The sequence below is a fragment of the Gymnogyps californianus genome, chromosome 8, assembly GCF_018139145.2.
Source record: "Gymnogyps californianus isolate 813 chromosome 8, ASM1813914v2, whole genome shotgun sequence".
NCBI lineage: Eukaryota > Metazoa > Chordata > Aves > Accipitriformes > Cathartidae > Gymnogyps > Gymnogyps californianus.
Genome location: NC_059478.1, coordinates 15,948,650 through 15,973,739, shown reverse-complemented (window position 1 = coordinate 15,973,739; position 25,090 = coordinate 15,948,650). Strand labels below are relative to the sequence as shown.

The 25,090-nt window shown below is 37.9% G+C and overlaps 1 protein-coding gene across 1 annotated transcript in view; it reads right to left on the bottom strand.

Annotated features, from left to right (window-relative positions):
* The window catches only part of DPYD (dihydropyrimidine dehydrogenase), a 361,479-nt gene that overhangs the window by 127,719 nt on the left and 208,670 nt on the right, over positions 1-25,090 (bottom strand). The window contains exon 16 of the mRNA XM_050901009.1: positions 15,807-15,971. Coding sequence (XP_050756966.1) covers positions 15,807-15,971 — 165 coding nt within the window. The remainder of the gene's footprint in view (positions 1-15,806; positions 15,972-25,090) is intronic.

Here is a 25,090-nt window from a genome sequence, read left to right as displayed (position 1 = left end):
CACTCCAAAACCTGCCTGATTAATGGGACAGGTTCCCCTCATGAAAGGAGACAATCTGCAAATGTTCACAGGGCTGGAAACACAGGATCTTTTCAATGTCCAGAGCAGGACCAGTGGGATCCATCCACACCAGAACTTCACTGAGGATAACTTACAAAAAGTTTTTCTGGGTTATTTTCCTGTTGGAAGGCATGGATGAAAGGATGGTAGAAAGCTACAACGCACACAGTAACATAATAATAACTGTTCTATCTATTGATCTTCATTTTCTTGTGATACCTTTGCCTCCCTCCTCCAGACACTAGAATGATTCTTTTGAAGAACACTTAAGTTTCTACTTCTTTGGGCATCCTCTCCAAATCCACGTAATTTTCTCTGAATGGTCTGACTTCATAACCAATTTACTTTGAGCAGAAGGTTGGACTAGCTCACTCCACCTCCTGAGGTTCCTGCCAACCTGAATTTTCCTATGAACCCTCCCTGCAAAAATACACATGATCAACAAGTATTCTTGCCTCATTCTCTTCATGACCGCTTCATACCCTTGCACCAAGCAGAGAGCCACCTATCTTTAGCAATTCTGCCATTAAGCCTATCGAGCCTTCCCCAGGCACAGGAACGTGCTGCAGTCTGGTATTTGTTCAAACCTGTCTTTTATCTCTGTATTTTGCCTCCTCTTCTCTCATGCAATCTTCAAGCTATCATCTTTGCTCCCTTCTTAGATCTGGTTCATTGCTGTCTCCACTGTCTCTTCCTGCGATCTTGCAGAGTCAGTGTGTTCATTTTTCTTCCTTCTTACCTACCTTCAGATTTTGTTCTCCCCCTTCATTGCATACTAAAGCAAACATAGTCTTCAGTTCTACTTCTTCTGCCACTATCCGAGCTCGTACAGCTCTGCTTTTTAGTAAGACTCAGTTGTTACTGAGAGACAGATCAGACCCACAGCCCAGCAGCAAGGCCATTTCCACCACTACGACATGCCATCCACCTCCCTCCCATACAACGCACAAACCTCAAACTGCAACAAAACCAAATACCAGATGCACTCACATACATTCATTGATTCCTACCCAGCTTTCACCTCTCCAAATACACAAGAGCCCTCCGGACCTGGTGGAAGACCACTGTTTCTCGTTAGGCCCATATTAATAGGAGCCCTAGGCTCATTTAACGATAAACCTGTATCAACAGTAGCATTTCTTATACAAAATTAATTCTTGTTGTGCTTTTCAAATGATTAGCAATAAATTAGCACTCAATAGCTTCCTGCCAGTAACATATTTTAGGCATTTTTAAAAGGGAAAAGAGAGAAGATAAGAAGGTGAGGCAAGTAAGAAACATGCTTCGTGGACTATACAAAACCTTTTAAAAATAAATACTTTCATTTGGAAAAAATGTTTCACATATAAATATTTCTATAGTGAAAATCATATTAAAACAGTCCCTTAGCAAAGAAAGAAACTCTGCTTTCTGTCAGGCACAGAACTTTTCAAGAGTGAAAATGAAAATCCATGTTTTCTGTTGAACTTGATCTCTTCATATATCCTTCCTATTATCCCCTGGTATCTCCCAGCTGGGCCAAAAATTCAGCTAACAGTGCCACTATGCACCAAACCTCATGATGGCAGGTCTTCAGTGCTCCCATCTGAGCTATGATCAGAAAACCTCAGGAGTGGGTAGCTTTTTTTTTTTTTATATGCAGACATTATAATTTACTTAAGTAGCTAGCTGTTATGTCTGATGACCCAAGTAGTTTTTTGGCTACACTCCAGCAGTAAAGAAGACACAAAATTAAGGGCTGGAAGTTGGCAGCTACCTTCTGACTAATCTTTCCTCCTCAACTGTCAGTTCCACCCACCTCTTCATCTTTTAGGGAAGCTTATCTGAAGATGCTGAGAAACTGAAAGAGGCCTTACTATTTTCACTAAATATTTGGATGTTTAATAAAATTGTTATCTAACTTGTTCAGCACACTGCTATGTGATTGGACGTTTCAAAATTAAAATGCATTGACTATTCTATAGGATTATAGTCTTATTCAAATGAAAGCACTGTAAGACCAATTGGCACTAATGTTAGAGAGATTTTATCAATGACCCAGCAGTGAGTATGTGTGCTCCCAAAAAGATAAACTGAAAATAAATCAGGTGAAATGTGGATGCCTCTGGCAGAATCAAAGGCAGAAGTCCTTCTAGGAACCAGAGGGGTGCCGATAGTACAACATTAAGAGAATGCAAATGCGACTTACATCCATTTTTAATGCCCACCCTTTACCTTGAGATGCACATACTGCTCACAGGTAAGAATTTTGGGTACCTATAAAATTCACACAACCTCTAGATACTCTCACTTGAGCTGCAGTTAACTTAAATGAAACATTCTGCAAGTGTATTCAGATTTTAATACGGAGATATATCTCTCATAAATGGCTAGGTGGCCAAGAATGGTGTGGCTAAGAGTAAGTCTATCCGATTCTTACACTGCAAGAAAAGTGCCACAGATTTTTAGAAATGCTACCCTGAAATTTAGGAATAGAGCTTCAATATAATTTTTTTCCAAACCTAAGACCTTAACTAGCTGTTATGTATAGACAGAAACAATTAACATTACAATTTTATAACAAAAATGTTAAACATAAAGAGAATCAAAAGAAAATGAAACTTGAAATAGATCAGGAACCCCGAGCTTAAAAAATATGAGAAAGACGTAAAAATAAACCAGCGAAAAAGCATTCTTCCTGGGAGTTGTGAGACTGAGAGATGCAGCGGCAGGAAATAGGATAGAAAAGTACTCTGTTGTTTTCTTAGAGCTTACATTTAACTTACGTGGCTCATAACAAAGGATGTACTTAGGTCTCCTTGAAAGAAGCCTCTAAAATATTTACTTGGGTTTAAGTGTTCAGAAAATAAGTACTTACTGTCACATTTTTCCTTCAACAATTAAAAGAATATACCATCTCCACTAGATATGCACACAAGGTTTAGATGCACAAACAAGTTACTGCTGATTTATGAGTTACCAGCAATTGGCACACCTGCAGCAATCGACTACTTCAGTGCTCTTTCAAACCCCATAAAATACAAGGTGTTTGCTACATCCAAAATTAAAGAAATTCATATTTACTTGAATTAGCTTGTATTTGCTGCAAGTTACAAATATGCACACGGGCAGTTACCATACTGACACACAGTAATTTGCTATCCCATAGTAATTTGTTGGCATGTCTGTGTTCACATAACAGTATATCAGACTAATAGTATATGAAGAGAGAAAGAGTTTTGCTTTTTGGGTCCTGCTGGCCACCTGATTTTGCATGTTTAGCAGTTGCTACTTAACCTTAATTGCAAGTACAGTTCATCAGTTTCAACCAGAACATAAAAAAGGAATTAAAATATAAAAGCAGGGTGAACAGAGATCTAGAATATGGAAATGTGACAGATACCAGCAATTTCGTGAAGAAGACTATGTAAAAGTTTATGATCATAGTTTTTAAACTCAGTGTGCCTAAAAAGTTCAGAAGCTACCAGCAGTGTTGAGGGTGTAGATTAAGATCAGTTCAGAGCCCACTAAGAATTCTGCTAATCTACATGTTCCTCTCAGTGGATAAGGAAAAAAAAGCATCTTGGAACCCTTTATTCCCACATTTTGCTCTGAATTTGAGATCTTTCCACAGTCCCCCTCCCCAGAAAGCACAGGAGGCTGGGATATAGTCCAGCTGCTGTCAATCAGACTGAAGAGCTGGCTCCAATTGTGATAGATTCAAGCATGTGCCTCTGCCTTTCTTGTCTAAGCTAGAACATGTCTGCATAGAGCCAGCTCTCCTACTATCGACACAGTTCATATCAGTAAACTCAACTCTTTACTTGCTCCTGAACAAAAATAAACAGTTTGATGGTATAACTGCATCTACACTAGGGTTCTGCCAGGACAGCAGTCAGATGCGATTTTATTTTTAGTATTTCTAGCCTACATAAGTATGTGAGCAAGAGTTTTAAGTATAGACCTAGCCTTCATATTTTTCTTCATTAGAGCTCTAGCAGAATGCCTAAAACATAAACCACATCACAGAAATTAAGTGCAGAATATGGGATACAGGAGCAGCATATACTACTTTTATCAGGTATAAATTTGCTTTCTTCTTATTATTGTAATATACATTACATAAAAGAGAAAAAGCAGAATTATCTAAATCATATACACTCAGTGCCTCATAAAAGACTAAAATCATACCACAGCCAGTATAAATGAATGTCAAAGCTACTGTGCATTTTAAAAGATCAAATTTTGTAATTTACCCAATTGCCTATGACAAACATGAAATGGAAATTGGGGAGAAGTATTTGGGGGATAAATGTTTTGCACAGGTAATAAGGCTAGCAGAATTTTGTCATTCTTACAAACTTTAGATTTTAATTTTGATGGATCATTGACTGTTAATAATTTTAAAATTTTGCCATTTGGGGGTTTATTTTTTAACATTGCCACAAGGTCATTTTCTCCCCATCCAATGGCAACTTCTACATCCTAATATTAAAACAATAACTACCCAGAAAAGGGCATTTCCCAGGGAGTAATGACTGGCTGGGAGGAGTTGATGGCCCGAGGCACTGCTGAGGGCCATTAACCCTGGCCAGTTATTAATCGCCAGGAAATGCCCTGCACCAAGGTTGTTATTGCTACTTTAAGCACAGATTGGGAGGGGGTGAAATGGACATCTTAGTGTACAGATTTTTTTAACGCATGATGCCATTTCCTTCGTTGCAGTTTACGGAGAACATTTCTAGAAAGAATGAATGCTCTGCCTGATACCCAGCCGGATTCCACAGATCATTTCACAGCGCCCTATTGTGCACACAGTAACTTACCAAACTGAGAAAACAGTTGGGGATTTTAAGAGCTTTTCTTCTCTCTCTAAATAATAGTCTGCATAGAAAAATAAAAGGAAATCCGAACCTTAATAACATGAACTAAAATATGCAACTGTTCGTGTCACTGCCAGCAGAATTACATTCTAGAAATATCTTTTTAATCACACTGTCTTTATGTTTAGTGCATTTGCTTTGTCGATACTCCTGCTTAATGAGCATTCACATATCTCTTCAAAAAAGGAATTTTTAGCAGCAACAGCCAAAGCACATCCTGAACCAGCTTCAGCTGATGCTAGCCATTAAGGAGCTTGTCTTTTCCAATAATCAAGTAGATTGGGTCATTTTCTAGGAGATGGTTGGTGAAGTATTTCAGAAACTGCTTTAATTTTCTCCTAGTTCTTACCCAAAGGCTAAAGTTTTAAAGATGCATTCATAGCCCTCACAAAACTGTGAAAATTGTTCTTTTCTTGCAGGAATCAATAACTCAACTCTTCAAATCAAAAGGATATTCTTAGCGCATGTACAAATAGTCCTCTGCCTTACTGAACTACTTACTATTTGTCAAACCTTAGCTGTGAAAGTAAAACAAACAAAATAAGTCATGGCTTTATAACATGCATAGGAAGAAAGTATGGTTCTGCACTAAACTAGTTTGACAGGTTTCTCAACAAAGCGGTAGTTTCCAAGTGCAAAACATAAAAGATCTTCTCACATTTCTCCTCAAGGTCCTAATTTGTCACCACAAACATGTACATCTGAATCATAGATTGATTGTAAAAAATCTCACTGAATTTACCATGTGGTTCTATTTTCAGTTACAAATTGCAGTTTCCAGCAAAAGATATGTGCTTTCTTAAAATAAAATTCTCTCAAATTGATGGCTGGTGTGTGTGTTTGCACCTCTTTGCCAGATTAATAACCATATTCTTAAAAAAATAATAATAACAAACCCCCCAAAATGAATATTGTGGCAGTTGGGACCAATCTATAAGACATGTACTGCATAATCATTTGAACATGCATGAACAGACATTGTCTCTGGGTATATTTTTAGCAGACTTCCTTGTGTTTCTATATGTAGGATCATCTGTGGTGACCCTCTGGAAACACAGCCTTTCAAATCTTAGTAAATTGAAGACAGCACTTGAATTACAAAACCTTTAGCACATCATCTCAAACTAGTACAAAATATATCTTCATCTCAGCTTGAGTTCAAGTAATGTAGTTACATGTTAATCAGGTTGTCAAAGTGTAATACAGGCACAACGGTCCAAAGGCTGAGACAGGACTGGGAGGCAGGAGGGGGTTTCTGATCCTGGGTACAAATCTAACAGCTCTTCTTTGTGCCTTGACAAGGTAACCCGTAGGAATGGGTTACGTAGCTCAGTACCCCTTCTCCGACACGCACCAGCAGCAGCTCTCTAGGGCAAGCTTACAGTAGTACTTCCCTAGAAAACTCTCCCAGCTTTTAAGAAATCTGTGCCACAGGAATTCCCTGAGCCAGAGATGATGCACTCCATAGCCTTCTCCAATAATTTTTCCAGTTGGTTCTTTCTCAACCTGTATGTACCTCTGGCGCCGGCAATGCCCTGTGAGAATGAGCTCCACAGCCACAGTGGTGCGTGGTGAAGTGTCTCCTACGGCTCATTTCCACCTATCACCCTTCTGGTTCCAACCCAGCTGCACCCTTGCTGAGACAGAAAGACGTGAACCACACAGTGTATTCAAAATGTGCGGGGAAAAAAAAAAAAAGAATCAATATGCTGGCATAATGATGGTTTTTGCTTTGTTCTCTCTTCCTTTCCCAGAAATTCTCTGTTTGATATGCTTTATTTCAATGCTATTCAGCATTAAGCTGAGATTTTCATAGTGCTCTCTACTGTAACCCTAGTATAGTTAGCTTACAATCAATCACTGTATATATAAATTTAGTACTGTTTTATCCCATGTGCATACTACATTTATCTTAATTTAATTTTATCTGGCAGTTCATTGGCCAGTCACTCAGTAATGCAAGATCCTTCACAAACCTTTATAGTCAGCTCTCATCTTTATCTCCCTAGAATACTTACTATTACCAACAAAGTTTACATTCTTGAAATTCTCTCTTTTCCAGATTGTTAATAAACATTTTAAATAGTACAGGACACAGCACAGATCCCTAGGGAATTTTTCTGGAGCTCTCTATCCACTGTGAAAATTGAGTATTTATTCCTTAACATTGTTTCCCATGTTTAACTAGTTATTTATTCATGTGGGTTTCTTCCCTTTAATCTTATGGTAACTTAATTTCTTTCAAATCCTTCAGTGAGGGACCCTATCAAATGCTTTCGGAAACTCAAGCTCACTTTATCAGCTGAGTCTCTCTTGATGTCCTCAAAGAACTTTTTTTAAGGCATGGCCCACTACAAAAGGGGTTTCTTTACTCTTTTTTTTTCCTTTTTACTAATTCTATTTTTTAGAACAGTTTCTAACAATTTGCATACAAGGATAGAAGATTTTAAGTCTGTAGTTCCCCTGATCTCTCACAGCAAAGAGGTGTTACATTGACCTCATGCCAGTTCTCTGCTACTTTTCAGGCCTCAAGCAGATCCGCTATAGCCAACACTACTATCGAAAAATGCTGATGATAGATGAGAATTTTCCTGTATTTTCTCATTTTTTTTAACTAACACCTAAGCCTCAAGAAGTGAAAATTTACAGCACCATATTTTGTAGCTCAGTCCCATCTCTATTAATATTCAGGTCATATGAGGCTTGAGCATTTTTTATGCCTTGTGGAAGAGCCTTTCCCAGAAAACTTCCTTCCTTATAAGAAAATGTGATCTCAAAAACCCAATACATCAACATTTCTGTTACTAGCCTCTGGTTTTGTTCATTTACTCTTGGAAATAGAAACTGCTGTGCCTACAGAAATGGACCGGCACTTCTGGTGTAAATCCACTGTGTAAATCAGAGTTCTTGTTGAATTCCTCCTTAGACTGCACAGAGGAAAATGTGTCCTGCTAGCTCACGAAGAGCTGAACCAGCATCAGGAACAACGAGGACACCCTCAGGATGGGGGAGAGTGGAAGCTCCCCTGGAGTATGCAGAGGTACACTGTTTATGCGTCTGCTCTTCTTTCATGTCAGCTCTCTTCTCTCTCTTTTCTAGGAAGCATCTTTCTGTACTGTTTTTCATCCTCCCTTTTCCTTGTGGTGAAGGACAAAGAAAAAAAGGGAAGGTGGTCATATGCTCCATGCTCCGAGGCCTCTTCCCTTCTACCCTCCACAGTAGTCATTGGAAATTGAGGAGTCTTGGCCATTCTTGCACTACACACTAGCTAGGGCCAAGTGGTTTAGTTCCTGGGCAAGGTAACCAGTATGAGTGCCTTATTCCAACCTCATCCTCCCTCTTCAGCTAGGATTTCCTCTGATGTTAAGGGACTAGGCCTACTGCCAGTTTTCTGTAGTGAAAGGGATCTTTTCCATATGGTGAATTTAACAACTGCTGTGTGGGTTTTTTCACCTCCTACCAAGCATCCATGACGGCTGGATTTGGGAAGTTTAAGCTGCAGCAATAACAACTTCTGGAGTTTTTAAATGTGATTTGTGGATCTGAAATTCAGATAAAGGAACGCAGGTAGCTGTTCTGCACTGCTGGGCACTTCCATGATATGGAGTGTGCAAGCTTCCAGGCAGCCCAGCTTGTGGCTCCCTCCTCTTATGCTCTGTCCTTTTCAGTTCATGTGGAAAAGCATCTGGGCTTCCAGCAAGGGTCCTCTGATAGGCCTGAGAACGCACGGCGTGTACCCTCCCCATTCAGGTCCACAATATGCTGGTTGCTGTTGGTATCAAGTGAGGTCCACATGGACACAGCCCTACCTGGTTGTTTAGAAATGTTTTATTCCAAGTTTGTAGGTGTTGTGGCTTGTCAAGATGTCTGTGACTTATCATGTGGATGCACACCTCAGCAGGTATTTGGAGTACACAGTATCATTCCTTTGTGATGGAAAGGCAAAGCTATCTATACTAGCCCTAGGAAGAGCAGGTGTTTATGGAGAGCAGCTGGATGACAATTTGACCTTCACTTCTTCTGAACTTGACTTCTGCAACGATGAAGATGAGGGTTCTGCCTTTCACCTCACCTAATTACCTGTGTTACAAATGCTATTCCAAATTCCCAAGTATTTCAAATTTGAAACCCAAATGGTAAAACAAACTACTACCTTTTATAACCTGAATCAAGTCAGTGACTGGTATCTCGAAATGTAAATACTATGTACTCTACACAACATCCCACAGACCTCTGAACACCCACCAAAAGTGAAAGCTATAATAATGCCTGCAAAAATACACAAATTATTCCTAATACATCTAGTGAGAAAGCCAACTTTGACCTTCTCCTCACAGTAAAGCTGTGAAGTCTATGATCCCTCTGTATCTTAAAAAGTTTTCCACCTAATGTCCCTTAATTTTAAGTCTCAAAGGAGATCTACAGCAATTTTAGATATTTTAGTCAATTCCTCTCAGTAATCAGATTACAAGGTCTACTATTAGTGCAGACTTAGAGAGGGAAAAGGTTTATATAAATATACAAAGGTTGTTCACAGTCTGTAGACGAAACCTGCTATTAAAACCAGAGCCAGTCCTACACATAAGCTTGATATGTAGGACCCCACTTCAGGGATCACTTCGGCAAACTAATCAAATCTCTCCATGTAAACTATCCAAATAACTACTATTGCTGTTGCAAATCTATTTCTATTCATCTTATAACTTCAGGAAATCTTTTTGAACATTGCATTTTTCTGCACCAAAAGTTATTTACAGGAGCAAGCCAGTCCCTTATGCCTATTCAATTGTATTTTTCTTGCTCTGTAACCCCTCATTTCCTCCTATCCTCAAAGAGTAGAACTAAAACAGATTTGGTTTTGTTACCTAAATTCAAAAAAACAAAAACCAAAAAACCCCCGAACACCAAAACCAAACAAGACCGGCTGCCCTATTTCATACCTCTATGGTAGAAAAAACCTGCATAATATAAAAAACTAATTACATCATTTCAGGAGATTTAAAAAAAAAAACAAAAAACCCCAAACCAACAAAAAAACAATGCTACAAAGAAGTCAGTTATCAGCCTGAGATCCAGCGATCTGTTCTCACACGCGCTTTAGCACGGCTACTCCTGACAGGTGTTCCTGGGACATTCTGAACAAAATGTTGAACAAAAATATATCTTTAACAGTTTCAGCCTTGAAAAGCTGCTCTCTGCTGAGTAACTGTCAGAGAGACTGTCAGCAACATTCTGTAAGCAGCAGAACAAACATTAAGACAAGAGTTTTCAGCTTAGTTTTGGGGTCCAAGAGTACTTAATGTTTCTAGCAGAAGAGGTTTCTCAATTCAACACATCACGACACTGATATCTGAATCACAGAATCAGTGTCACAGCTGACAATCTGGTATCCTATGTGCGTTCCTTAGAGTTATGCAGCAGCGCAAACTCATTTGTGTTCAGTTAGGAGGCCAAAAAGTTACTTTTAAGACTTCAGTACACTAATATAGCAATATTGAAAAATATTCAATTTGGCATCTTCTTCCAAGATCCCAGTTCTTCCTTGCAGTACAAACTTCTCAGACATTAGTTTGTTTGTGATGGACTTCTGTTAGCCCTGTAGGGAATAACATTTCCTCTGCAATCTATTTTGTCCCATTAAGTGTCCTTTCAAAGCCCTTTATCTGTACTGCTGTGACCTCCTGCACATGCTCAGACTCAAACTAATTTGCATATTGAGGTTTTTCATTAATTTGCTTACCTTTTTATCATCTACAGGGCACGAATTACAGTTTTGGGAAGGTGGAAAAAGACCACCTGGCAACTGTGTCCATCACCTTCTTACTGAACTCTCAGTTCACATTTTTCTGTAGAGAAGTGTTTCACCATTTTCAAACTTTGCTCTTCTCAAGTTTGTTCTCCCCACAGCAAATGCTGAAGAGGTTTCAATATGCAACCTTAAAATATTTGGCCAGCTACTAGGTAGTGTAAATATATAGACATGCTTATGGGACTGGAAGAATAGACATCTGTGTAAGTAGGTGACTTACCAACTCAAATGAGAAGGCTGAGCTATGGTAAGCAAAAGGTTTTGATGAGGAACAGCAGCAGTTTGTATGCTTTTTCTGATGAAACAAGTGCTACCACCAATATATCCCATTCCCTCACAATCACCAAAGCTGTGTGTGCACACAGCTCCTTGTTTTATCGGCACACAAAGACGTACTGCCACTACCAGTATTCACAGTTCCCAGCACAGATAATGGCCATATTGTAGCTAATGTCAAGTATGCGAATATAAAATTTCAGCAGTAAGTTCTTTTCCAAGGTTTTATAACTTTCTTTTCAACTTTCTCAGCCACTTTCTACTGATTAAAGTTTGTAGACTTTTGCTAAAGTAAAAGTTAAGTATTTTATTTTCCTGCATGGTTTTCATTCCTGATCATATCATTAGGTGAGTTCTACTTGGCCAAATTCATATTTCTTAAGTAAACTAATTTCTTGAATATACCATAAAACGCCGTTTTTTCAGCCACATCAATACACTGTATAATCAAGTATCTCCTTGGTAAATAAAATATGAAAGTAGGACTAACGTGGCATTCGTCTTAGTTCTTTTGCCCCGCTATCTAAAGCACTTCAAATATTGCATGTCCAAATCATGGTCTAGTCTTTTTAACACAAACTGACAACTTTATGCATTTCCCATCTGTGGTAGGTTGACCTCGGTCAGCAGCTAAGCCCCTACCCAGCCACTCACTCACTCTGCACCTCCAAATCTCCCCTCTGCCATTTCAAACCAGTCTAAGCAGGCCTCAGAAAGGGACAGTCTTCCTATTTCTCATTATGATGCTGAGATAATATTTGTATTACATGGGAACAGCTTTTATTGGCCTTGGCCCAAAATGTCCCTCTATAGCAGGGAGTAAAGAGAACAGACTACCAGACTGTGATTATGGTTTCAGTATTGTGCTGGTTTTGGTGGGATAAAGTTCTTCACAGTAGTTAGTATGGGGTTATGTTTTGGATTTGTGCTGAAAACAGTGCTGATAATACAGGGATGTTTTCATTATTGCTGAGCAGCGCTTACACAGAGTCAAGGCCTTTTCTGCCTCTCACCCCACCCCACCAGCGAGGAGGCTGGGGGGGCACAAGAAGCTGGGAGGGGACACAGCCAGGACAGCTGACCCCAACTGCCCAAAGGGATATTCCATACCATAGGACATCATGCTCAGCATATAAAGCTGGGGGAAGAAGAAGGAAGAGGGGGATGTTCGGAGTGATGGCGTTTGTCTTCCCAAGTCACCGTTACATGTGATGGAGCCCTGCTTTCCTGGAGATGGCTGAGCACCTGCCTGCCGATGGGAAGTGGTGAATGAATTCCTTGTTTTGCTTTGCTTGTGTGCACAGCTTTTGCTTCACTTATTTATATATATTTATATAACCGTTTTTATCTCAACCCATGAGTTTTCTCACTTTTACCCTTCTGATTCTCTCCCCCATCGCACTGGGAGGGAGTGAGCGAGCGGCTGTGTGGTGCTTAGTTGCTGGATGGGGTTAAACCACGACAAGTAGTCATTCCTCTCAAACAAGCAGGAATTAAATTTCAATCTGAAAATTTTGATTATTGACATTTTTCTTGAGTTTTAGATTAATATAGCACTTTACAAACACTTTTTTGAGGGAGTGGGGATGCAAAATTTGCCAATAAGGTGTCAGCTTTATACTAATTAAGAAGGGATATTTTAATATTACATTTAAGACTATGAAATTAATAGAATAATTGTTCCATCTTTTCTGACCATCAAGTTCTCAGTCTCCATTACTAAAGAACAAAAAAAATCCATTTTCTCCTGATTAATAATTGCAGAGAATGATAAATCCTGTGGTATCAGATGCTATGTGCAGCCATAAGACAGAAAAATATAAATACTTAATAGACTCTCATAAAAAAAACCCTTAGTTAACCATGTAAGGAAGATGTTTGGATATCACAAAGACAGGCCAATATAAGTAAGTAAGACTACAATATCTGGGAAAGTAAAAAGAAGACGAAAAATACAAACAGACCAATTTTCTTCTCACTTTCACAGCTCTCTGACTGAAAGGTTGTTTTCTTGGTATATAGGAGAGCAGTGGACACAGTGTTTTTAAAACTGCATCCTTTGAAAAATTAAGAATAAACTACTCTGAATAATACCATATGTTTTAAATGGTCTCAGCCAAGTTGCTGAAGTAATACCTTACTGATATGACTGAAGTACCAGAAAGAAAACAATCCCATTTTTAACTGCAAATCATTTTAACAGAGAAGCACCTGATTTAAAAAACATAAAAATAAAATTAAAAAAAAAATCATCTTGGGCCTGTACTGTGCATACCATCTAACTTCTTTTTGTGTGTGTGTTTTCTGAAAATGGTAAAAGTGACAGTATATTAACTCAATTAAAAAAAATCCCAAATTGAAACAGCAAAGCTTTTGATGATACTTCACAAGCAAACATACAAAATCAAGATACTTTCTCTTTCTGCTTTCTCCTCTGCTTGGACCCTTACAAATATTTAATTCACTGCCGGTGGCATTGAAGCAAGTTTCTGCTGGTGGCAGTTTTTGCCCTAGTCCACTTGAAGTGGATTCAGGGTTGAAGGGAGAAGCTAATAGAAGAGAAGACTGGGAAACACTGCCAGTAAGAGATAATTGCAAGCTACAAGCAAGAATCAGGAGTCAGAAGAGCCAAAGAATGAGGCCACCCACTACAGAGGTGAAGACAGCACAAGGGAGATGCTAGTTCCTGATCCATAGAGGCAACATGTCACAGTTAGGTGACATTATCCACTGAGCTGTGACTGGTGGTCCTCTTTTACACAACCCCTTGCAAAATTTAGTTTGAATCCTAGGCTTTGTTAGGGGAATTTAGCTGCTCTTTTTGCATTATGGTTCGCTTCTTAATGGCATGAGACAGGATGCTGTTGTGGGATCGTCTTCTAGTGAGGTAGCTATTTTGCTCATATCCTTTTCATCTGTAAGATAAATTTTACCTTAAACTACTTGTATTAACTAGCAAAAGTAATTACGTATAAATTTTGATTTGTTTTTAATATTTACTGTAGCAAGGTAAGTTTTTTTTACTGTAATCGCTTGTGTCCTCATCTCTGGCCTTCATTTGAGCAGAACATGTCTTTCTTTGCTTGTTAATTAAGTTCACTCAAACAGTTCTCAGAAACTGCTTTTGGTTTTAAAAAAACAGATCAAGTTTAAAAAGCCTTTCTAGAGGAGTGAACAGGAATTGGGGGAAAAAAAAATTCTGCAAGCTCTAATTATACAGAATATTTCAAAATAAGCACCATGAGATTTCTACCTAGTGAACAAAAATCTGTTTTCAGTTAGCAACAAATTTACCATTACAATTATAACAGTTCTTAGGTGAGTTCACAGACACATTTTAAAAATCCGTGTGAGCAAAGCCAAGGTCTACTGCTGGGTGCTGCTTCCCCCGTGCCCACGCAGGCGTTACCAACCTCAAAGATGCCGCAGCAGCAGCCACAGCCAACGTGCAGGAGCTGAATTCACATTCTCAAAGTAATAACTCACATAGTGAGGGATGATCAGAAGATGCTCATCCCGGGAACTATGGAAGAGTGGGACTTCTTCATCCCACACAAGAGGCTCGGTCTCAGAAAATGCAAATTTTCCTTTTGAAATTGTTGCTAGTGCTTTTCCTCACAGAAGAGAACGGTTTGGTCTCAAGCACAAAGTGCTGTGATAGATTTTTGGTGAAGGCTGCAATGGGAGACCATTCCCACAGCAGAAATGGCCAACAGTCTGCCTGCATGCAATATCCAGGACTTTGACAAAGGATGTTAAAATAAAAATCAGAGAATTACAATATTATCTTCTGGTTCACACTTTCACTATTATGAAGCCCAGTCACAGGAAATAAAGTGACATGAACCTCAGCAAAGAAACACACAGTCCGTCCATAGTGAAGTAGGATATTAAACATGCAGCACTTAACTTTTATTATCAATACAATGTGTTTAAACATTTTTGTACTTGTCGATGTGTACATTTAAACTCCAGGAATAAGAAAAGAAAAACCTGATTGTCTTCATGTCATAATATATTCAGGAACGTTCACTTATTTTGTTCATAGCTGAACCATGGAGGTAATAACTTCAAGACAGAAGATATGTAGGCTCTGGGATTTCTAGCTCTATGCATTTGAGATAATGATTGAGGAGAATTTTACTTTCCACCTCGTTGTTCTTATTCAGTAGAACAGTAGCTGAAAACCATTTATGCCAGCTAGCTGGTGTCATTGCTCCCAACTTTGATTATTACCTTCTAGACAGATATTCCCCATAGCCAAGAAGGCTCTAACAAAACTCTATCCTTGTAGTGAAGTTAATTTTAAGTCAGTATTGGTTTTTTTGTCCTAAAGCAGCCAATTGCTTACAAAATATTAGAAGTATCTTTCACATTTGGATTAACAATGAAAAGAACAAAGATCCCTTTTATAATCAAATTCAATTCACAATGAAAATGATTACTATAAGTTACATCTTTAAATATGATCTTAAATACAAAAATATTCACAGCAGAACTGACAAGCATCCACATTGGGATCAACTCTTTCCCTTGATACTATCTATTTGGATGTAAACATCCTAACAGCCTAACCAAAAAATCATGACCGTTCTCCGTTTGTGTAACAGTCATTTCACAGAATTTTCTGTCATAACGATTATTTGGATGGGCTTTTCTGTTTTTAAATAACATACTCGTATGTCAATAAAGCAATTGGCATTCTATTTAATAAATATTAAATAAGTAAGTTTTCACAGATCTGTAAACTGGAGATTCTAAATAAGTATGTTGCATCTTTACAACTGAATAGTACTTACATGTTTTGGAAAGTCAGCCTTCAGTTCAGCAATACTTTTACACCAATATGCTGCTGTTTTCTCGCTGATCAGTTCAATGTTTAGAAAAGAGCCTTGGCCTGGGCCGTACATAGGACCAGAAGTAATTCCACGCACAATCCTTGGAGAAACATTGGTCACAATATCCTGCAAAAGAGTGAAACCTTTCAGACTGGTTTTGCAAAGTGAGGCATATATCACTGATGTCTATGACATAATATAAACTTAAATGTATCTGGTGTTTTAAAAATCTACTGTTATTATAAGTAAACTCTACAATTATAGGCCAGTTCTCCAAATTAGCAGGTTCTCTAATTAGATTCTCTACTTCAGAGGAGAAAAATGTTTGCTGCGTGTGTGAAGTGGAAGGATAACTATCAAGAAAACGCCAATATGGGGCACCTATAAACCGCCATACAAAATATCATTCAAATAATGCTTTTGTGTTGCGTAGAGGGCATAAAAGACTTTGTGTAAAAACCTGTGTAGGCCTCAGTCATGTAACAGCACACATGTGAACTACCCTCCCCAAAGACGATCAAAGTCCATGTCTTACACTAACAGGTGAAGTGCAAAGAGGTGCTGCCCACCAGCCTCTCTGCTGAAAAGTCAGGGTCACAGGTCCAGTCAGCAGCAAAAGTATACCAGTGTATCAAACTTCACAAATGAAATGATATGATTAAGAGAGATCAAAATCAAAAAATAAAACAAAAAATAGTGAAAATTAAGATCAATATTGTCAAGCACGACATTTCTGAAGGTCAACATGAGGTTAGCAAACAATTTTGAAACATACAGTAAACACACAAAATGTTGACTTGTTTAGTAGTCTTAATTAGGCTGCAATGTCACTGTATCTATGTTAACAAAGAACTGTAAATTCTGACATTATTTAAAACTAAAGAGAAACATAGATGGCAAAATGTCCCTTTTGCCAATTTCCAATTAAAAATAATTTTGAGTAAAGGTCATTTATTTACAAATGTATCAGAATTATTTGTTTAAGTACCCTTCCTCACCATCTTGTCATTTTTAGTGAGATAACATGAACCTCCATTAGTATATAGCAATTAAGGTCAATTTACATATTTTAATTAAGAACCATCCCATATAAAACAATTAGGGTAATAGGCATACTAACTGGATTTCATAACATTTGGATGTTTTTCCAACTAGATAGACAGGAAACCTTAATTAGCATTAATTAGCACTGATCTGCATATGTTTGATAAGGCATACCCTTGCCACAAAAGATTATTTATTCCTGAATCTGCCAAATGCTGCAGTTACAGAGGATAAAGGGACTTTTCTTCACATTGTATGTAAATTTGAGGTAATCTTCATTTGCTTATAAACTTGAAATAATTATTATACACTAAATATGCAATAATATTTTATACTGATAGATAATTGTATGTCCATTTACATATGTAGAAATCATACAAAGTAATCTCCCCAGTTCACCTATTTTCAGGCCTAGTAAATCTGGAACATGGACATCACAATAATCCTGTGTTTTCCTATTATAATATTTTCCCTTCATCACAAAAGCTTGACCTCCCTCTCAACAGTTAAGTTATATTTTCAGAAAAAAATAATTCAGAACATTTTCTGAATTTATGCAAACCAAAACCCGACAGCAAAGTACACTCCCCTCACTCCCAAAACAAACGACAAAAATTGCAGTTTATGAAGAAGAACCGTTTACATCAGTTTGCTCCGCATTATCCTCCTGAGCGTTTCACTCCTTTTAAGTTGCCTCAGAGGAGCTTATGCTTTGACTTCATCCCAGAAAGCTATTCATACATGCAGGCCAGTGCTATCACATCATCCAGCATGAGAAAAGATGCAAAGTCAATGACTTAAATGTTGGCAATCTGACCTTACTCCTGCAAGCAGAGGGTGCACATGGTCATTTGCCAACAGATACGAGTTACTTTGACCATGCTGCAAGTGACCATGAGCTTCCTTTTCCCATGCTCCAAAGCAGTCAGATGCTATGTAGCTACGGTAGTACGGCACTAAGCCTGAGCTAACAGCCTGTCTGTTGGCAGGAATTATTATTCTTGGGTTCAGTGCAAATTATGATAAAATGCATGTGGTATGATTTCCATTTTGTGGCTGCCTTGTGTACGTGTGTATGCCAGACAATGCTTGGAGCCACCTACAGTACTGTCTGTTATCTTAACCATGTGCGTGTTTTGTTCTTCTTCCAGTCTCTCTCATTTTACTACAGGTAAGAATTCAAAGACTAAGATATTACAGCCTAGATTATACCTCTTGTGGAACACTCACAAAGCCTCAGTCTGCTTCCATGCAAAAACACTCTGAAGTTTTTCAATCTGCCTTGGGTCTCCAGGCAATCTCTTCTCTCTTCTAAGGACAGAGACCCCTGTTTAGACCCTGCAACTGCTGCTGAATCCCCATGGCTTTGACTCACTCCTTCCCAGAGCTCAGTCATAGTCGACATCTAAGTGACAATTTATCTCTCCAGGATCCCACGAAGTTGAATCAGGTAATGCACAGACTTTGCAAACTGTCTCAAAAGCAGCCCCTCTTCACTTTAATGACCACAAGAGATACACAGAGCCACATGAAACAGTAAACACACGTACATCTCTCTGCCTGTGTTTCCTCACTCTTGAATTTTCCTTGAGATTTTGTGGGATCCCCTTTGGTGCTCAGGGACCTTACTCTCCCGTTGCCGGCCAGCAGACAGCTGCTCCTTCAAATGGCGGCTTCCACTGCCTCCCTACTGCCTCTGTGTCACAGGATCCCTCCGCTGTGTCTGTGCATCACTTTATCTTTCCTGACAAAGCTGCTTCTGTTTCCAAAAATCCTTCCTGGCTTTGAGATCCAAACATTACCACCTGGCTGCTTTGTCTTGGTTCCTCCCAAGAGGGATACACTGTCCTTATTTAAGATCCCGTTTCCTTGTTTGCCTCTCCTAGCTCAGAGTAGGCTAGATGGAGAGAGTCTGTAATGACTGACACACTGGCACCTCTCCTGTCTCTTGTTAGCACATGACAGCCCCAGACACAAGGAGACTCACAGTTCATGGAAACAAAATGGAATTTATAACTTACGTGATGATTCAAGGAATCTGTCTATGTACATACATAAACTCTGCAATCAGATCATTGAATTCTAAACTACTTCAGTCTAATGGGCTGGGAGGTTTGAGACACCTTAAAGCCCAAACACTCAGCAGTTTTTAGTCAGTTAAATTTAAATAAAGGTGCAAATCAATACATCAGGCCATGACTTACTAGTCACTCTAAAACTTGTTTTGCTTCACACTGTCTACATTTACAGTTAATAATTGCCACAGATTTTTGTATTGTAAAAACACAACCATGCTGTTTAAACTGAGAGATGCTTCTCTGTTTGGGCAGCAGGGACATTTTGAGTTTTAAGGGATCTAAAGGGGTGTCCAGCACAGTGTTAGATCACGTAATAAGTACATTCATTGCGTGTTTCTCCTAAACTAATCAGCAGAGAAATAATTCACATTGTGAATATTAATATTGTCATCTGTAGGCGTGGAAGTTAATGACCCATTGAAACGAATCAAGCCATTCACCTCTCTCTCAGAGTTATTGTTTTAGGGGAATCAAGAAGACAGCTCTTCATTAATTGAGTTCACTTTTTATTTCATAATCATGTCTCCTAGAAATTAAAAAAAAAAAAAAAACATTTGGAGAAAAATGTGTAAAGAGGTCAGTTGCAGGAATATATAAAAACAGTCTCCCAAGAGGTATACCGCAACCTCATGCCTATTCAATTAATGTAGTTATATTAGGCAAATACAATAAAAAGAACCAAAAGGATAAATCTATATGATTTTTCATATCAAAGCTCTGATGTGTTTCTATTGATTTGCAGAGCTTGAAACATTCTTTTTCTGCCCATTTTTTCCAAAATATTGCAGCCAATGGTATTTTAATGAACACTTGAAATAATAAAGTTGCTTAAGAGAACACATAGGCATTTATATTTTGGATATGGAAAGAAAATTAATTAATTGTACCTTTAATTAATATATTAACCAGTTGTACAAGTATTCACTCCTGAAGTACAGGTGTTCTGCAATGTAAATATGTGCAGCACAATTAAGGTTTTGAATAAGATTTCTGGATTTTAAAAATACATTTAATCACGCTATACCAAGTGTAAACATGTGTTTTCTTCACTCTGAAAGGCTTCTATGAGTCAGAGAACTTGCCTTGCAGCGTTGGCCCCCAAAGTCAATGAAAGCCACTGCAATACTTCAAATTAAGCTTTTCTCGTCTTCAACTTATGAAAGCAGAGAGGAATTAGTGACCGTTGTCAGTTTCTTTTCATTAATATGAGAAAAAGATTTAACACAATGAGTAGATTACTACTTCTAACAAAGTTAATTTATTTGACCTTTCTTTCTTCTAGGGAAAGAGGGCATTTTACTTGCCAAGTGGAGTACGCATCTGTACATTCCTGCAGTTATTACTTACTAAATGTCAATATGAACACCAAGGCAGCCACACTGGCCTCCTTGTGAAGAAGAGATCTAAATAAATACCTTATTAAGGTACTTTTAGTCAAGTATCTCAAAACAGCATACTTAAAGTTAGCAGACAGTAAACTGCAATGTAAAAAAAAAAGCCCAAACGTAAGTTTCTACTTTACTATATTCAATGTACCACCTTCTTTACTTGAACAACAAAATACAATAGCTGAAAAATGCAGGTATTTAAGCAAGTTATGATGTACTCCTTTTCCCCAGATTTTCAAAGATGGATTGAAAAGGCTGTAAAGATTTCAAAATCCAGTATGTGTGAAATGGTTTTAGAGCTTATTTTCTAAATGCTTTAATCAACTCCCCAACATCAAGATTCAGTTTTCGCTACAGTTTCCACTAATTACAGTAGAACCTGATGTACAATTTCACCTATGTAAAAATATGGAGGAGAAGGAGACTTCACCCTTTTCTGCCTAATATCACAGTAGTTAAAGCATTCTGGAAATCTGGCTCACTACTGTTTGCACACCCTCATAGATACGAACAGCATCACAGACTTATGCCCTCGTAATTCCCTGCCAACTCTCACTCAAGGTCTTGTGATGATTTGCCTCTTCTGTGACTCAGCTGTCTAGCCAGACTGTGTCTAGTATCACCCCTTCTGGAGTTTTAACCATCCACAAAAGGCAAGTGAAACCTGAAGCAACAATACTACTTCATCACATAGCACTGTTCCTATACTTCCTTTCCGAGTTGTTCCTCACCATCTCTCCTCCATCAGAGCCGAGACATGTGACAGCTCCATAGGGTTCCTTTTCTGAGGCCCAAAGCACTGACTTGCTCTCCTGAATTTCCCCAAGCTCAGAATTTTTTCCAGCTGAGCCTGTCAGGCTCCTTTTAACAGGAAGCTAAATCCACAGCAAGGACCTCTACAAACACAAAACCATTCCATCAGGTACAACCATGCAGATTAACGATTAATTTCCATGAAGACCTTATCTGCTAGAGTAGGATTTTTATGACATATAGCGAGACTTACTGGCTCATGGAGCGAGGCAAGTAAATTTGCTTATGATTTCTGCCCAAGGAGGTTTGATGTAGCCACTGGCACCTTCCAGTGCACAAACCACTGTTATGTTGCACACAATGCCACCTGTTGAATTCGTAACACTTGTATTTAGCATTTTATTTTACTGAGGGAATAGGCCAGACTTTATTCTTCCCATATGAGTACAAAACCTCAGTAAAGTCACTTCTTCACTCTCTCCTTCTCTTTCCCTCAGTGAATACAGGAACATTTTTTAAAAACTGAAACCACCTTGACAGGAAAACTTATCTCAGAACATCCCATCATGCAGAAACTGCTCTAATCTCTCCACCACCAGATATGAGAAATTTAGTACCATAAAGACACCTCCTTTTTTTCATTGCTTTTGTGAATGAAGTCTAGACCTAGCCCTCTTTTTCCTCTTCATTGCTTTCCTTCTCTTGAAGACAGATAGCATATAATGATAAAATGATGTAAAATAATTATTTTTCAAGTTCTCTCACCAAAGTAAGAACTGAATTTAAAAATCTATTATTTCCTCAGCCTTCCAGGATTGTTCACACTGGCGATTTAAAGCATAAGTGTTCTGATCTCTCCACTAGTACAGAACAGATCTTGAAAAAGATCCCTGCTGTTACTTATAAATTACCCTTCTTCAGCTTTTACGTACAAGATCTAGTATGCTACAGAGGGGAAAAGGATACTTTAAAAAAACATTCTTATCTGTCTTTTGATGGCTGTTTGTCCTGCGTTTGCAAAGATGAAAGTACCCAAATCTGTTCATATCTTATATCCTGAAAGTCTGGAGTACAAACAGTGCTTGTAAATCTTCCTTGATATTCTACTCTATTTCTAGACTGAACAAGCTGAGTTACGCAAACTATATTTAAAAAAATAGACTGTTATCTCATAAATGTTTTTACAACATTAAACTATCCCATTTGTGTTTATTAAACCAATTTAACACTACAGCTCCAGCAAGCAAGCTAGCTTTCAAAATCAATAAGTTAGCACAGAAGACTGCAGCCCCATAAGCGAAAAAGCAATGCGTCAGGATTTTGGAGAAAAACTGCTGAAGCACTCATATTGTGTGAAAGACAAATGACAAGTTAGAGGTTTAGTTACCATGTATTTGATGTTTTTCTATACTGTCTCATTAGCGCTTTAAGATTTAACCATAAGAATGCACGAGAAACTTCAAAATTTACAGACATCGAACTTAATTTCTACCTAAGCTTTTATCATTGCTGCTTGCTCAGCACACCACCTTTCTTACTAATGCAATTTTCAGACAGTAGGCCATCATTACCGATAGCTTATGATTAAGATAGCAAAATCCCAAGCTCTTTAGATAATCTCACTAGAATAGAATATTAAAAAAAAAAAAAAAAAGGTTTACTCTCTTTACCTTAGAATAACCTTGGGACAATCCCATCCCCATTGCAAGTCAAGTAAAAATGGTCTGCTGCCCTTGCTTAAAACAGCAGCAGTCCCCCAATCTTTGTTAATTCATACATGATGGTTTGACTACAAGTCCTAATTTTACAAACTGAAGCTCCCTAAAGTAATAAACTAGGAGATGAAAATACAAGACAAAAGCAATACAAGTTATACGTAAAAGTACAAAAAACTGGAAGAGTAACTATAATGTTTATGCCAAATGTACAAATATATATTTTCTAGTTGAGTTATGTATTTTACAAGAAAATGAAGTTTTGATCTTTGTTTACAATTACTTTCACTTGAGCAGTTTTTTTAAAAAACCTTTTCATAATACAAAGCCAAAATGCTTTAAAATTAAAATATTTAATATTTTTTCTTATTTTTGACATATTTGCTTGTTTTCTAGACATTAGAATGTAAAGACATTTGTACTGTAATTACAAAAGATAATTTAAAAAATGTATTATGTCCTACAGCACTTTGCCTTGACAAACAATTATTAGATATCACATTCAACAGAATACAAAAAGCAATCTTTATCACAAGGTTAAAATTAGTCTGAACAAAAGATGCTTTCAAAGCAAATCCAAATTCTCATCAGCTTTATATCAGTTTCTCTGGGAGAGACAGGGAAGCAAGGGAGGGAGAGAAGAGAAAGGAAAAAAAACCCTGAAGGACATTTGAAAAATTTCTTGCTAATGTTCAGTGTGAGCACACATTTTATCAGTTTTCTGATAAAGGTGTAAGCAGTAGGACATGATTAAATTTCTGCTGTCAAACTGCATTGTGGTCAAAAACTATACCCATCGAAGAAGAGAGAAGTAGACTTACAGTTTTTGAGAGCAAGTTGTATCTCTATTCAGACATTCACTTTTGGATCTGCTTTTGACATGTATGATTCTTAGATCTCAGTGTTTTGATATAGTGAACTACCTAATCGGTGAATGGTTGCTTTAGCTGACTGATGAGAAAAATGGGCAGTAATTGTCTCAAAACATTAATTCATTGCCAGTGAGAGGCCACAAGAACAGAAAATCATGTTTAAACATCTCAGACTTCTGTGAAAAAGAAATCTGAAGCTGATCAGCAGATTTCTCAGGCTTTGGTTGGGGGTGGGGGTTGTTGTTTGTTTTGTTTTTTTTTTTTTAGAAACAAATATCATTTCTTTACTCTGAGAGCAAGCTTTCCCAATGTTTGGAAACAAATAACATACAAGCTGTAGCAGAAGAGAAAAGATATTCTTCAGCTAACGAAGAAAATCAGAAATAAGAATATAGCGTGGCAGAAAACACAAAGTAAGAACATCTAGTAGTAAGCTCTTTAGAAATTTTCTATCCACAACTTTTTGACAAATGATACAACTTCCAACAACAACAACAACAAAATCTAATGTTTCCTCGGCACAAATGTTGGTTTGTCTGAAAGTTTTTAGTTTTCCATTTAATTAAGCAACCAGAGCTTTCACTACGCAGCATTTTTTTCTGGACTATGCTCTGCACCTCCCAGGAGACAACCCCATGAAAAACAGTCACTGATGAAGAAGTCAGCAGCGGATGGTCAACCCTGCCATTTTAATTGAAGCACAGAATTCAAAATACCAAAAAAAAAAAAAAAAAGCACCATCTTTAGAACTTTAAGTAACCTCAGCTCCAGGAATACACCTGAAGCTATCCATTGTACTATATGGACTGTACTGGGATCTACTAAAAAACCAGATCTTTCAGAAATCACTGCTTCACACTATATGAAGTGAGATGCTTGAGACTATCTACAATGAAACAAAATGCTATATCATAACAGCTCAGATAATCCCTGAGGTACTAGGATAGAATGTCTTGAAACTGTGTAAAAACTCAGTTTTACTCTCCTACAAGTTATATCTTTGCGTCAGCAAAGCATTATTTGTGTAGCTTGGACGAAGTACCTGATGAGCTTTATCGAAAAACCTAAACTCTGTATCTGTAACTCACTTATGTTCTTTAAAATATTGACAAGGCATTTCTGGATAATAACCCAGAGCAGATGCTCACAAGTGATCAAAATGATGAGACTGGATTCCATTACTCCACTGCAAGCAAAACGTTGCAATACTAATGATTTGAGGGGTACAGAAAGGAATAAAATAGGAGTACATGGATAAATAAAATATCTACATGGATTGCAGCTTTTGATGTGTATCCTAAAGTGAAATTTCTGTGGCATGGCTTTTAAGGACCTGTGTACATTCACAAAGGTGGAAAATTAATGCATAATAATTAAAATATACTAGTCCAGTTT